This window comes from Pseudopipra pipra, chromosome 1 (genome assembly GCF_036250125.1).
Source record: "Pseudopipra pipra isolate bDixPip1 chromosome 1, bDixPip1.hap1, whole genome shotgun sequence".
In the NCBI taxonomy this organism is placed as follows: Eukaryota; Metazoa; Chordata; class Aves; order Passeriformes; family Pipridae; genus Pseudopipra; species Pseudopipra pipra.
Genome location: NC_087549.1, coordinates 135,007,052 through 135,021,831, shown reverse-complemented (window position 1 = coordinate 135,021,831; position 14,780 = coordinate 135,007,052). Strand labels below are relative to the sequence as shown.

At 38.9% G+C, this 14,780-nt stretch overlaps 1 protein-coding gene across 4 annotated transcripts in view; it reads left to right on the top strand.

Annotated features, from left to right (window-relative positions):
- The window catches only part of ST8SIA6 (ST8 alpha-N-acetyl-neuraminide alpha-2,8-sialyltransferase 6), a 45,068-nt gene extending 30,663 nt beyond the window's left edge, over window positions 1-14,405 (top strand). For 3 of the 4 annotated variants that reach the window (XM_064634482.1, XM_064634504.1, XM_064634495.1), the window contains 2 exons: window positions 1,997-2,469; window positions 6,722-14,405. In XM_064634482.1, the coding sequence (XP_064490552.1) occupies window positions 1,997-2,465 (469 nt within the window). In that variant the 3' untranslated portion in view covers window positions 2,466-2,469; window positions 6,722-14,405. The other variant, XM_064634490.1, reaches the window with a different exon arrangement.
- The last annotated feature ends 375 nt before the right edge of the window (window positions 14,406-14,780 follow it).

Genomic DNA, 14,780 nt, shown 5'->3' with positions numbered 1-14,780 from the left:
ATGAGGAAGGAAAAGTGTCCAATGACTCAGCATCCTTGATGACTACTGACCTGATCCATGATTTATCTGGGCTTGATCAAAGTGTTCTGGCACAAATGACCTCATTTTTTAGCCACATTAAGGCACAACAGGGTTAATAGGAGTTATACTGAAGATAATAGGAACTAAACCTGTGTAAGGGTGAAAAGAGATCATAAGAGGACTTCAGAATTTAAAAAAAATATTTATTTAAATATTCAGAGAAGACTGTAAATGCTTTGGAAGAAGGAGCAGGAAGTAACTAAGCAGAACTAAGTTGGTTTCATCTTTCAGAAGACCTATTCTGACATTATGCCCTGTAATTTCTAATTCTGTGTTTGCATACCAGGTTCATCTAATGTTATTATTGTTAAGGCTAATCAGTGTTTGAACTGTGTATGTCAGAGTGTACGATGTAGGTGAACTCTCTTGGAGAAAAGCACAGTTCTAATGTGTCCTAATGGAGCTGGGCTACACTTCTCCTTACAGTGGCAGAGCTGGAAAGAAGGACAAGACAAAGTTGGGTTGTCCAGGTTTCTAGCTAAGGAAGAACAGACATGTGAGTTCTGTCCTGGGGGCCCTTTATGTACTTTACTCTAAGTAGAAATAGAGAAATTCTTGGAGTAGAGGCCAGAAATTCAGCCTTCAGCCACTTTTCCTAGACGTAGGCTCAGGTGTTTCGTGCTTGTTTTGGCTGTGTGACTCTTGCATGCACAGAGGCTCAGGGTCAACAGGAGAGCCTGAGTCTTTCTCATTCATTTTGTTTCAGAGTCTGGTGATAATGGCACTTTTCTGGGAAGCAGAAGCTGTAAGTTTAAACCCCTTCAGGCTGAGAAGGGCTGTATCACTCCTTGCACGAATTCAGTTGTGCAAGAGGTAACTGATAACTCCTCTGTGAGGGTTTTGAATGGAAATGGCAGTAGCTGCTGTCCTCTGTCTTGAAGTGCTGCATGAGAAGAGGGTTTGAACCTGCTCAAGTTGTGAAGGGAAGTGAAACCAATTTTTCCAGTTTCTGCTGGAGCCATTCGTGAAAAGTGGGCTCTGGTAGCCCTTAAAAAGTGAAAATACACTGCTCAAATAGACAACTCCCTACAAAAGAGGACTCAGTGCTTTGAATCCCAAAGGCAGTGCAAGTACAAGTTCAGGTGACTCAGAATAGTGAGATCTATAGAGGACATGAGTTGAGTGATGCCCTTTCTTGTATCACTTCTTGGATAACTTGTGAATTTCACTATTCAGTATTTGGGAGCACCAAATTTGAATTATACAGTAGTGAGAGCTAAGTCTCTTTGCTGTTGGGGACCAAAAGCAGCCAAGAATGAATGCTCTTCATTTGTGAAGTTAGAGCTCTAAGTCTTTCTAGATCTCCATATATTCCCTTGGTAGTCGAAGCATATAAACAGACATGCCTGTATTTTTAGCTATTTTAAGTGTATATCAAATCCAAGTAAAACTCTACAAAACCTGAGCACACACTAATCTTTAATGCTCCAAGACTGCTCACATACATCCTTTTATTTCCACACAGGGCAGACACACAGATTCTGAAGAGAGATTATTTTATACCTATTGATGTAAGAAATATGCAGTACATATCTTAGTGCATGTAGGTTTAAATAGAGGAAGTATTAATACAGTATTTTTTTTTGCATTCTCCTTTGAAATTTCTTGAATCAATCAATTCTATAAACAGGTCCTAGTCACATTAGTCACAGGTCCTAGTCACATTTTGATCTGCATCAGTAGCTCCTGTGTTGCCAATTCAGTCCTGTGTAGTGTGTTCTTATTATACAATAGTCCAATTTTCATAACTGCACATATGACAACGTATAATAGGGTGATATAAATTTGCAGTATAGACAGGCTGAACTGGTGCAGCAGAGTTCATAACTCGTTTATGCCAGTGCATTTGTGCTGTTTTGGTCTGTAATATTTATATCAATAGTACATTCCATTCCTAAAATGTTGTACTTTGCAGATACAACAAGCTAAATGAAAAGAAGACAGAATTTCTGGAAAACATTGCCGTCTATGGAGATGCTTTTCTTTTATTGCCAGCATTTTCCTTCAGAAGCAACACAGCCACTTCTTTTAAAGTATATCACACTCTGAAAGAGTTCAAAGCAACCCAAAGGGCAATATTTTTTCATCCCGCTTATCTGAAAAGTCTTGCCCAGTTCTGGAGAACTAAGGGTGTGAAAGCCTACCGGTTGTCATCTGGTTTTATGATCACTAGTGCTGCTCTTGAGCTATGTGAGAATGTGAAGCTCTATGGCTTCTGGCCTTTTTCAAAATCCACAGAGAAGATGCCAATCAGCCACCACTATTATGACAACCAACTGCCTAAGCCGGGCTTCCATGCAATGCCCAAAGAATACAACCAGATCCTTCAGCTTCATGGCAAAGGCATTTTGAAGTTGCAGTTTGGTAAATGTGAATCAGACTAAAAAGGTAGGTCCCATTCTTATCACATAAAATGTCTTTATTTCTGTAATGAGTCAAGGGTCTGCTCTTTCTTAGAGAGACGTTTCTGCCTTACACTCAATGAAAGTTGTGTTCCTAAATAAGTGAAAGTTTGGAGCTTTGTAAACAAATATGTATCATAGAGCTGAGAAATGTTTTCTAATTGTGAGCATTAGATGGGAAGCATAGCTAAATACAGATTATCCCCATAAATCACAGACAGTCAGTACTGTCACCTTATCTCAGATATATGTCTCTACCAACCTATATTTGCTTTGGTATCAGTTCCCAGGAACCAGCCCCCTTTGAGAATCACTTTATTAAAAACATTCACATATCGTGATCTACAAGAGAAGACACCTAATCCTGGCACAACCTTTCCAGATGTATACAGAAAGCACAGTAAGGATTAAGATTGCTCCATGAAGGAGTAGCATGCATGTGGCCTTGTTCCCTCTTGTCAGGTAAAAATCAGAGCAGTGTGCTCTTGCATCCTGGGGCTGCAGAACAGTTTGTGGGCAGCAGTGAGGAAGCTGCTATACAGTACAGCAGATCTTGCTGAGGATTTTACCTTGAGGCAGTTCAGAATCTGGGAGTTTGAAATACGGGATGAAGTGTCATTCTTTTTCCTCTGTCCTTTCTATCTGTCCCATCCCCCTTGGACCTCTGCCTTCTGTGTATTGCCTCAGAGAAATGCAGCACAGTCTGGCCTCTGACCTTGAGCCAGTTTACTGTGTACAGACTACAGATGACTCTGAAAAGATTTGTCAACGTTTTCAATCTTGATTTGCCCTGTTGACAAAATAAGACCAATTTGTATAAATACTTCTTCATCTTTTAAGCTAACTCAAAAATTCCTGAGCTCACAATACTGTTGTCAGATTTGCCTTTCAGAGAACTTCATTTTTCCAGGGGGTTCAAGTTAATATAACAGTAAGTGACGTGTACAATAGAACTGCCATTGTATAGAATATGCTTTAATTTTACTGATGTAATCTCATGCCTGTATTACTCAAGTTAAATAAATTAAAATAACATCATCTTGTTCAAGCTAGAAATTTTAAGTTTAAAAGCTAAGGGCTTTTCTTCTGGCTAGATTCTGAAATGTATTCGAAAATATCCTTTGTTGATATCTAGAAAACATGCTACCAAAGATACATTCACACTTGGTTTATTGTCAGAGAATGCCGAGTTTTAAAATAGGAGATTGCTAGTACCAAGAAGGCACAATTTTATTCAGTTTCAGGGTTTTTTTAAAAAATGCAGAACTAAACTGCTCTCGTAGATTATTAAAATAATATAAAACCTGTGAGAAGGGACCTAGAATCCATCTAGTGAATCCGCTCTCCTATTCTGTGGCAAGAGATTACCTAGGAGGAAGTAAATTTTATATGCATGCAGTTTCATGTGGCAAAGGTATGCTTTTTTACTTGTGAAAAGTTGCAGTATATTGGAAAGGTTAAGAAATACATAATGTATTTTTCTTAGTCACTAAGCTGTTAATACCCAACAGTTTCCATTTTATTTATTATTCCTATAATATAAATCCCTGGAGACATAACTGTGTAATTTTAATTGTAGTAACTACATCAGCTAAGAAAATGAAAGACAGCTCTTTAGAAATACTTACTCTAGAGAGAAGTAGATAGAAGCCACAAAAATGCATCTGTATCAGTTAATTAAATACTGTCCTTGCTTGACAGACTGAAGATCACTTATGTGGCTAAATTTGCAAAATAAGCTGTAAAGAAAAAAAAATGCCACAAGAAAAATAAGTTGTGCTGCCCTAATTTACCCTTATATTTCCAAAGAGAAAAAAACAAAGAAATTAAATGCTTTCAGTATGACCTACCATTCTGTTAGTATTATCAACTATTAGAGGTAATTGAAATTCTATAATGACGGTATTTCACTGAAGATAACCTTTTCTAAAAGTTGAACAATCTCCTTTCTCTTTTCAATTTCCCTTTTATGTTCTCCCTGCTCCATGTTCTTCCTATTACTGGGTATCCGAAGGCTCGTTACACCCCTGGGTGCCCATAGAAGGCTCAGGCAGAACTTTTCTCACATATTACTGGGACACAAAGGTTTGTTGCTGTAAATAGGAAGTGAAGGAAGCTGCTCTGCTACAAGCACCTATAGGGAGAGTATAAATGCATCCCAATGAATCATTTTTGGCAATATTGCTTCTAAACACCATCCTTGCCATTGAAAAGGTGAACTTTTCTTATTGGACAGGGAGAATTGCCATATGTTAGAGCCTTGTAGAGTCCCCCAACCTGGGAGATTCCATCTGCCTTAATATCTGCTCCTGCACATTTCTGATCATGTTCAATAGACATGTACATGGTTTCAGTACAGTAGGTGCATACCTATCACAAAGGGTGAAATGTAAAATGCAACATCAGCAAAATCTTGAAATGTAATTAAAATAATGGTCTTTATTATTTTGTATTAGATTACCAAATCATTTTTGCTATGGCCCTGCAGCTGAAGGAAGTCTTGTTTGTTCATTGGTTTAACCTGATAAGCCTGAAGGGCATGTCATTAGCTTCAAGTAAACATAGGTTCAAGGAGGGGAAATGACCTGATTCATATTTAAAAATAGAAAGAAAAATCTGATTAGAAAAATTGTCAGATGATAAATTAATCAGACTGGCATAAATTTGATTGCCCAGAAGCCTGGTTAAAATGCAGATTTTGTCTGACCAAGAATCCATCAGGTTTACTGTTTGCTAGAAAAAGACAACAGGGAAGATAGGTATGTGGGTTTTTGACATACAGAACAGTAACATTAAGCAGCTGCTCAGAGGAGTCAGTCAACAAAAAACACACCAAAAGAAAGAATGAAACTGAGACCCTGAACCTGGGGAAGAAAAATATTGCTCAATTGTCTGAGCAGAAGGACTGAGGGAGGAGAGGCTGAGCAGAGGTGTGCTCATGCTTAGGAAGTAAGAACTGCTGAACCTTCGACTGTGTGAGTGTATCTTACCTGGAAAGTAAAAATTAGGTATGGGGCTTTTTAATTCCAACCAGACAATTAAATGCCATCTATTTCTGAGAGAGAGCAGCAGTGACTCCCTCCACTCAAGGTGGAACTAGCAGATCAGCATCCTGTAGAGCAGAGGGCTACCTGCTTACTTGCACAGGAATTAAGATCAAAGAGGATCGTTTTGTTCCAAACTCTGTCAGCTTGTGATATTTTTTTAATCTTGAAATTTACTGCAGTCTAAGTAAGTGATAAATACAGTTATACATAACCTATTTATAACAGTAGAATACCAACATAAGCTTAAATTCTGCTGAAATTCTTTTATGCTTGTGGTTTCTCAATGTAGCTAGAGAAATATGAACTGCCTCACAGTTCACTTCTAATTACTTTGAGAAAAATGATACCACATTTTAAAATAAGGACTCCTGTAGATTCCTGTCAGGTTGACAGATTTCAACCTATCCTTGACTTTAGCAAATATTATCCAGCTTGAAATTATTAGATATATGTAATATTGAGAAGAAGGTCTTCTGCGATAGCACCCATGCAGTGCAGCTTTTAAGCACACACTTTGCTCATGCATTCAGTGAACGAAGTTAAGCGTTAAGAATGTCACTAATGAAACAAGTGGAGATGGGTTGCTTCTGTTTCAATTACAACCCACCAGAATAGAAAAATATAGATTAAATCAAATTAGAATTTATGTTAGATTTCAATTCAAATGAAAAAGTATTTACAGATCTCCAAGGGGTTTGTTTGGTTTTCCACAGCAGAACTATCCTGTTGAAGACACATAATCATTTCAATCTGTAGCTAATTCAAAATATGATTAAGATATTATAATTTAGAATATCTCCATATTCAGATTAGCAGTGGATGTGTTCCCATGAAGATACTGGTTAGACCCAGCCTTGGTTAGCTTAGGAAGCCTGAAGAGGGTGATGCAGGTGGGGTAGGTGTGAGCAGTTCTGGGGTTATTCAAATGAAGGAACCCTCCTTCAGAAAGAGCAAGTGCTCAAGCTAGACCAGGCACTAGCAGTCCAGCTTACCTAGGAGAATTTTGTGAGCTGATGATTCTGTATAATAGATCTCGAAGACTCACAGTCTGAAATAAGGATGAAAAAGCATCCTTGCAGAGGGTGCAATGCATACACAGAAGAGTAAGGTATTGGCTTATTTCAAGTATAGCAAGCAGTTTTTCTACTATACGAGGAATATCAATAACATATTTTATTGTTTTAATTCCAGGGTGATGATCCTAAGGAATACAATTTCTGTGTATCTCAGCAGTTCTGTGTTGGATTTGATCTGATGTGATTTTGTGAGCATTAAACTGCATTATTACAATAGAGAAATATTTTACACTTGGAGAGAAAAGGTGGTGATTTTTTCACACAGTGACTGCTACATTTATGAATTTTGAGTAACCATTTTTAAAATGCAAAGTAATGATTATTTGGAAAATTCTGAAACTCCTGGCTATTGGTTTAATTGTAGCAAAGCACAATCTCAGGATGGTGGCAACATGTGACATTCGTCATGTTTTGCTTCTTAAAGGATCATTAAAATATTTTGATATAAGATCTCTGGTTTTGTTGGTGGCTGCGTGAGTTGGCAGTGAACATTTTCAATTAAGAACTTGATCCTGTAAATACTGACATTTGTCTAATGCAAAAAGTGATGAGAAGAGCTACAAAGGAGTAATTAATTCAGAACCATGTCATTCTTAGCTTGTCCAAGGCTTCACAGATGATAAAATCCCTCAGGTTAGAGATAGTCAAGTGGTTTATGGGCTTTCATTTTGTGGGCAATAGGTAATGCTGTGGATTTAATGAGCTTTCTTTTGTGAGCAATAAATGATGCTGTGGATTTAATAGGATCATTCATGTGAGTGATGTTAATTTTGGGAACACATGTATGAAGGACCAGAGCTGTACAGTTATTTATAAACCACTCTTCTTGCTTGTGTTCCTGTCTAAGGTCCAGTTCAGCTCCAAATGAGGACAGTGAACTAGGTTTTATGCTACAACCCCCAGAGTCCTGGTAGGGCATGACTTTGCACATATTCCTGCCATCCCAGCTGTGTGTCTTGGCTGATACATGAGATGGAATTTTCATTAGAAAGATGATAGGTACCAAACCTTTAATTTCTTCTATTTTTTTTCACCTAGTATAGCTCTTATCAATACGCAACTACAGATAAGGAAACTGCAGTAAGCATTATTAGAAGAATGTTCCTCTTACAATCAACCCCAAGCTCTTCTCCTATACCAGGGCATATGAGAAAAGTGACTACACTCAATTTATAACCTATGAAGTTCTTGAGCTTTCAGTTTTCTGTATGGTCCAAGGATACATGTGGAGCAACATCCTGCAACCAAAGAAAGTGAATCACATTAACATTTGCAGGAGCTGTGACAAGCAGTTGTGCCCTAGCTATGGCTGCTTGTATGTTGCTGCTTATATGCTTGTATGTTCTACTGCAGGAAAAAGAAAAACAACAACCAACCAAGCAAACAAAAAAATTGTAATAACCAGATTCTGTTAAGAGTTTCACTGACTTTTTTTGAGTGTCCTTTGAATGTTCAGTTCAAAGATAGTGTCCTTCTCCTCCTTTTACAGCCAGATACTGTCAGGTATTTTATTTACTAAAACTCCTTTTACTAGTGCAGCATTAAATTCCAAATCAACTGATTTGAAGAGCTTTCAGTATTCCACTCCTTGAGGATTATATCTGCAAAATTATTCCCACTTAAATGAATTGAACTTTATAAAATAAGGTTCAAAAAAAACCTTTTGAATTGATAGTTCATAAGAGCATTACTTTAGTGTTGTAATATTTGAAAGCTTACCTTGCAGCAGTTTTATAATCACGTAAACACTCCCAAAAGTATTAGAATCAATCATTATGGTTACAGGTCTGTTGGTTGAGACACATTCAGCATCTGGATCCATTTCCACGATAATGATATCAGAATGATATCAGAAGCCTGTACTACTCCTACTCCAGCAGAAGTGTCCATAAATCCTGGTTGCAAATATCAGCAGTAAAGTCAATTTCCAAAAATAAGGGGTTTTAAAAAATATATAGTGCTTTGGGGCATCAACTGATGGCACTAATACACGTGTGAACCTCTGAATGTCAGTAGGGCTTTTAACAGAAACAAAATAGCAGAACTGAGTCGATGGGTCCATCTGCATTACCAGCTGGTGACTGAAAGAGGCGAGCACAATGGTTTGATTCACTCTGATCTGTTCTGGTTCCAGCACCACACATCCACATTTTTTCTTCACCAGTAGTAAGATTTTTGTCATTTTCTGGCCACAGGCACCTGCTACTTATGTGTAGAGAGCTGGCTGCTGCAAGAACCTGTATCCATGTTATGAGTGTTATGGATGGTTGCCTACCGCAACATCCTAGTTATAGATCAGAGACAAATTTGTTCCCAGAAGAGCTCCTCCTATGCCATAAATCACTCACATGGACTGCCCCTGAGTGTTTGTAGCTGGAAGCTGTGCAAAGTGATGTAGTTGTCCTTTGGGTGATGCAAACAGTCCAGGCTGAGAAAAAATATGCCATATTTCATACAGAGAGACAAAGGCACACCTGTGTTCAGGTAAGGACTGTAGCTTATTCCAGTGCAGTGAGATGATCTTGGCTGTGTAGCAGCTACATGGTTTGTCTTGGGGAAAATTCATACATCTTTTAGAGGTTCTTGCATCTGTTGTATCCAGAACAGTTTCAAGTGGTGGATCAAGGGTTGGACTTGATGATCTCAGAGGTCCCTTCCAACCCAGCTGATTCTATGATTCTATGATTCTAAGTGCTCCATGTGTACGTAGAGATAATGCAAAGGGCATCATTTATTGCTCAGGCTAAATTCAATTAAATACTTGGCATGAGTAAAGGGACAAAACTTGCTTGTGTGAAGTCGAAGATGGGGAGAGGAGAAAGTGGAATTTATTTGCAGCAGAGACACTTGTTAGTTAGCACCATATTGCATTATCTCAGTGAATAAATCTAAATAGTGTACCATGACACACCATGAAGAGCTGTTACTGTGTGCCTGGACTATTTCTGTGCATCTATGTTATTTAAAACACACATGTACTGGTAACTGGAAAGATTATTGGAATACATTTTAAGAGAGGTTTAGCCAAAAAGAAGAAACCTATTCTAGCTTCCTTGATGAGAAAAGATCTTAACTGAAGAAATGTGATGTAGCACTCAAATGAGAGCAAATGGAAAGCTCTGTAGCATGGACAGACACTTTGACTTTTTAGCACTGTTTCCACAGAGTTTAAACTTGCCGTTGACCTGAAGACCTGATCTTTCATGCTCTCAAAGCCCTCAGTGATTTGTGTGGAGCATAGGACTGATAAGAAGTGCATGGACGAATTGTTAGCCTTTCTTACCCTTTTCTACCGAATGCTCTTAACTCCTTTTAGAATAAAAATATGCCCTGTTGGGCTTTAGATTAAGAACCTCAGGCCTTGCTCCAGACATGAAGTTATTATGAGATATTAGTTGCATCCACTTTTCTCTACAAGAGTGCAGACCTTGTACTCAGCTTTATTATAGCTACTGGTGCTGTGTGCTTGGTGGCTGGGTCATGTTAATTTGTGCACAGACTGGAAAGCTAATAGTGGCATTTCTGTGTGACAGGGTAGAGTTAGATTGATCAAGACTTGCTAAAGTACGCTCACTGTGGGAAATTATGTTTTCCTGGGTAGCTGAATAAATTATCTCTCATTTATTTTACATCTGTGCCAGGTTAATGTTGAATAAATGGATTTTGTATCTGGCTCAGAATGTTTATGACACTTTTGCAAGACTGAGCCAACTACAGTTTTGATTAAGGATTCTTGTCCAAAAGTTAGGAAGGACCTTTCAGTTCCCTCTATTTCACATGAGGAATATTCATTTTTAGGGTTTGTGGGCCTCCACTGCTGTCACATGCTGTGGAATGAATATTGAGATTAAATGGTTTTCTAAATATAGAGACACTGACAACATGCTAATAGTTCCATTGTACCTCTGCAGAGGCTGACAGTGTCCTTGCACATGACTGCATCACAGCATTATTACATTAAAGCCTGATTGGCTGCTTTTATTCCTTCTTCTCCCCTTAATCTCGAATGTTGCATCTTCCTTTAGGATCCAGTGCTGCCTTGAGTTGGTTTCTTGTCTTTCCCCATGGAGTACTATCTAGTCCTGTTTAGTGTCTGTTAGGGAATTTGTGTGATTATGAATCAAATGCTGCTATGCTTGCAGCATAGTAAAACATACTTTAAGTGACTTGGTTTACACTTCAAGGAAGGCAACTTGGTGGGATATTCATGTTGCCTAACTCGTGGTGCTAAATTTGGTCTGTAGCTGCATGGTGACTTTAACTGTGATGCCTGGCTACACAGTCCAGTTCTCATTCTTGTGCTGCACCCCTTCCTTTGTGCTGTCTCTGGCTCTTGCCTGATCCTACACTCAGCTGTTGTGGCAAACTGAGATGGCAAAACCCTAACATGGTAACAAAAAGAGAAAATTTGTTCATGCTAACAGAGCCAGAGGAATTCAGACTCAAAAGAAAGGAAGAGATGAGACCATGCAGGTGGGATTGTAGGAACACAACAGGGGCCATTTGTTATCTGACAGCTGTTGGGCAGGTCCAGTTGTTCCCTCAGAGCTTGGTCAAGTGCAGAAGTAAAAATCTCTGGGGGCCTTCCTGGTCAGAAGGGAAAGATGGTCTCTTGCAAGGGGGAATCACAGCATGACAGCTGTTCTGGTGGGCAGGAGCCCGTCTCTCCCTGTGGTGCCAAAAGATGATGAAGGTACCTACAGTAAGAACTCTAGGTGTCTACACTGCTTGATTATTGCTCCCTCCCCCTTCTCTCTTTACAATTAGTCATTTTAACAAGCTGTTCACCACAAGAAGATTCAGAAATGATAAGTATAAAAAATTCTCAGTTCACTGATGGTAAACTTATATAAACTTGCTTGTTATTCAGCATGCCTTTGCTATCAATCACTTCTAATCCTAGCATCTCAAACAGCATCTGCAGAGAACAGAGCTGCATGAGGTCTAGAGGGTTTGAGACCAGTTACTCTCACTTTGATTCTCTTTCCTTTGTGCAGTAGTGAGATGACTGACCTTAGCACCATGCTTGAAACAAGATGAAATTCTCTGTCCTGTGTGATTTGAGAAAGGAAACTAAATTATCTAGGTGACCTAGAACCCTCTGTGGATCCCAAAATTAGTAGCAAAATATTCCTGCTGTTATGTATTATTTGATTTTGTTCAGCACAAGTATCTGGATAAGTTAATTGGTCTGGGTTAATTGATCATGTACACCTTGAGCCTGCACAGACTCTGTGATGGAGCTACAGCCTGACATAGCAATCTAGGTTTAAAAACATTTGACCTAGAGATCTTTTTTTGTCCTGTCACTTGCTGACCTGGGACAAATCTGTGGAGGGAGATCCTGAATATCCGTGCAGCAGCTTCTCCAGGGACTCTCAGGTCCACAAAGCACACGTCCACTTGTGTACAGGAGTCTGTGTGAGATCAAGCCCAAGGCATATTCTCTGGAGTGCTTTATTCTGAAACAACTCAATGTAAAATAGCTGATAGCTGCTTGTTGCACACTCTGGAGCAGCAGACTTCTTGCACACGAGCCTTTTCATTAAATGTTTCTTAGTCTGAAATATTCAAAGCCAGGTAATCTTTCCTCTTGTGGTACTTCAGCAGCTGGTTTCTTTAATCTCTAGGTCTGCTAGCCAGCAACACTGACAAGGGGATGTGTGTTTACCATAGAAACCCAACTCTCTTTATTTGGAATTCTGTCATTTTAGGCAAGAAAATTATCCTTCTCTGAGTTTCAAAGGCTGCTGATCTCTCAGGGTAGCATGGGGAAATCCATTAGGTTTTCCAGCTACAGCATACAACAAGTGTGCAGATTTATATTTATTGAGCTTTGTTCCAGATTTTCATAAAGTGTTTCTTAATTGGCTCAAAATTATCATTATGATCAAGTAGAGCATGAAACACTCTGCAGCATGCCACTAAACAAAGGAACTATTGATATTATTTAGTGGTCTTCTTTCATAAATGCACATTTCACAGTACCTTCCTATTCTGGGAATGCCAGCTCACCAAGGGAATGACCCCGGGTTACTGGGTTATCGTGCACTGGTCCAGCTGCAGTAGCAGCCTGTGAGTACGCTCTTGGTGTCAAGCAAATTCCAGCAATACAAGAGCTTAACGTGGTAGGAGTACACCAGCTTGAGTTTCCTATAGACCAGGGAGTAAATGTAGTACTGTGGTGTGTGATAATTGAGCTCACATCATTCTGTGCACAAACAATAACTGCCCTTTTGTGACAGGTGTTGGCAAATACTAGTTTAAGGATGAAAAGAGTCTGGCTGTGCAATACAAGAAGGAGTGGCATCCTCGTGTTGCAATCAAATGAACAGTCAAGTCTGTCTCTTGCTAAGTCCTGATGTACCTTCAGCAATACATCAGTGTTTGTTGCTACACCTAGTACTGCTGTGTCTCATCTTTTTTCATCCCTTTTCTCCAGTGAGGGAGAAAACTCACAATGCATGATGGAAGTATTTAATGATCCCACCATGAGTTCATGGTATCAAGGCAAGAGCCCATCAGAATGAATCATGCTAATGGTGGTGACAGGATAGCCTACTCTAAGACAATATTGCTGGTTTTAAATTCCTCACTATTCACTTTAGTCCCTGACAAGAGGAGATTCTTCACAGCAAGTCTGTAGTTCAACAACCTGCTAGGCTTCTCAGCTCTTGGATTGGCTGTGATGTTTCCCTAGAAACACCTCCTCCTTGGTGTATTTATTGTCAGTGCTTACAATGCAAACCCATTCTTAAATTCTTGTGACATTGAAGTATAACAACTAACATTTCTGCATGTTTGATATGCACATTTTATATAGTAGCTTCATATGTATTCTTCATGTTAATATTCTTGATATTCTTTTCTTTGAGTGCCTAATTAAAATTATTTTAAATATTCATTATATTTTATGCCACCAGAGTAAAGTGTGTGGGAAGTTACATAATGTCACCTAAAAAACAGTGATGCAAGCCAAAATAATTTTAAGGGTATCTGACTGATTTCTGGAGGAGTATTTTCACTAGTCATTTGGACACTTGCTTCTTAGGTTTACCTTTCTAAGGTGGGTCTCAGAGGCCACCTCTGCTTCTAATTCAGTTTAAGATCTGCAAGTGAGAAGACAGGTGAATGGAGAGGTCCTGCACAGGGCTGCTCCTAAGGGATGGCAAATGTGTGGTTTTTCTTTTCAGAGACTGTTCCATGTATTAAAATGTAATTCCATAAAGTTGTCATGATAGCTTTTGCCCAGAGGTTTCATTGTCTCTTAAAATGTGTATTGTTTGCATTCATTTTAGCTCCATTCTTTTCAGTGCAATTATCAAAGCAGAGCTTATTCCCCATGGAGCTGGTACAATTGTGCTCCTCCACATGCTCCAAGCTCTGTGTGAAGCTGCTAGTGTAGGCTCTGCTACTGCTGTTCCAAAAAGGTTCCTCAAATTCTCTCAGTGCTGAACTTAATTTATGTTTTCAGATGTGAACTTGATATTGTCCGAGTAGAATGTGTGCAGCGTAATATAGAAATGTCTCTGCACAGGGTTTAGGAGGAGGCAGGAGCCCCTCAGCCGTGTGTGTGCTTTTATTACAGAAAACTAAGATAAAGTTGTATTGTTGAGTCATCTGTTACAGCTCATTTAATTTGTACTTTGTTTTCATGTTTTAAGTGCCTGATGATTTTTTGTCAAGGAGGCAATGGTTTCACTGTTATAACGCATACTTAGAATTCTGTACTTGTTACCTATTCTGTAATAGAATATTTTTGCAATTTCTGTTTGGAAATAAAGACTTATTAGGCATAATTGTGGGGGTGTTATTCTTTTGTGAACTCCTGTGACTAAACAATCAGAAATCAGTCTTCTGAGGCAGCAGCATAGAAAATGCATTAGTCTGATTCTTCTGCAGCGGTATTAGCAACTGACAGTAGGAAGGCAGACAGTTCCTTAAAATTGTGCAAGGAAAAAAGCAAACTGTGCTTAAAAGCAGGTAGAGGGGAGGGGGTTGGGGCACTGGTGCGTGTATAAGTATCTGTTGCTTAAATAATATCTCCATGTGATTTCAGTCTTTTCTGTTCTTGAATGGCAACACAGTTAACCATCTTCTCTTGTTACTTCAAATGACTTGAAATACTTTTCGGAAATTATTTATTGAAGAAAAATCAAATGAGGAAAGGAACC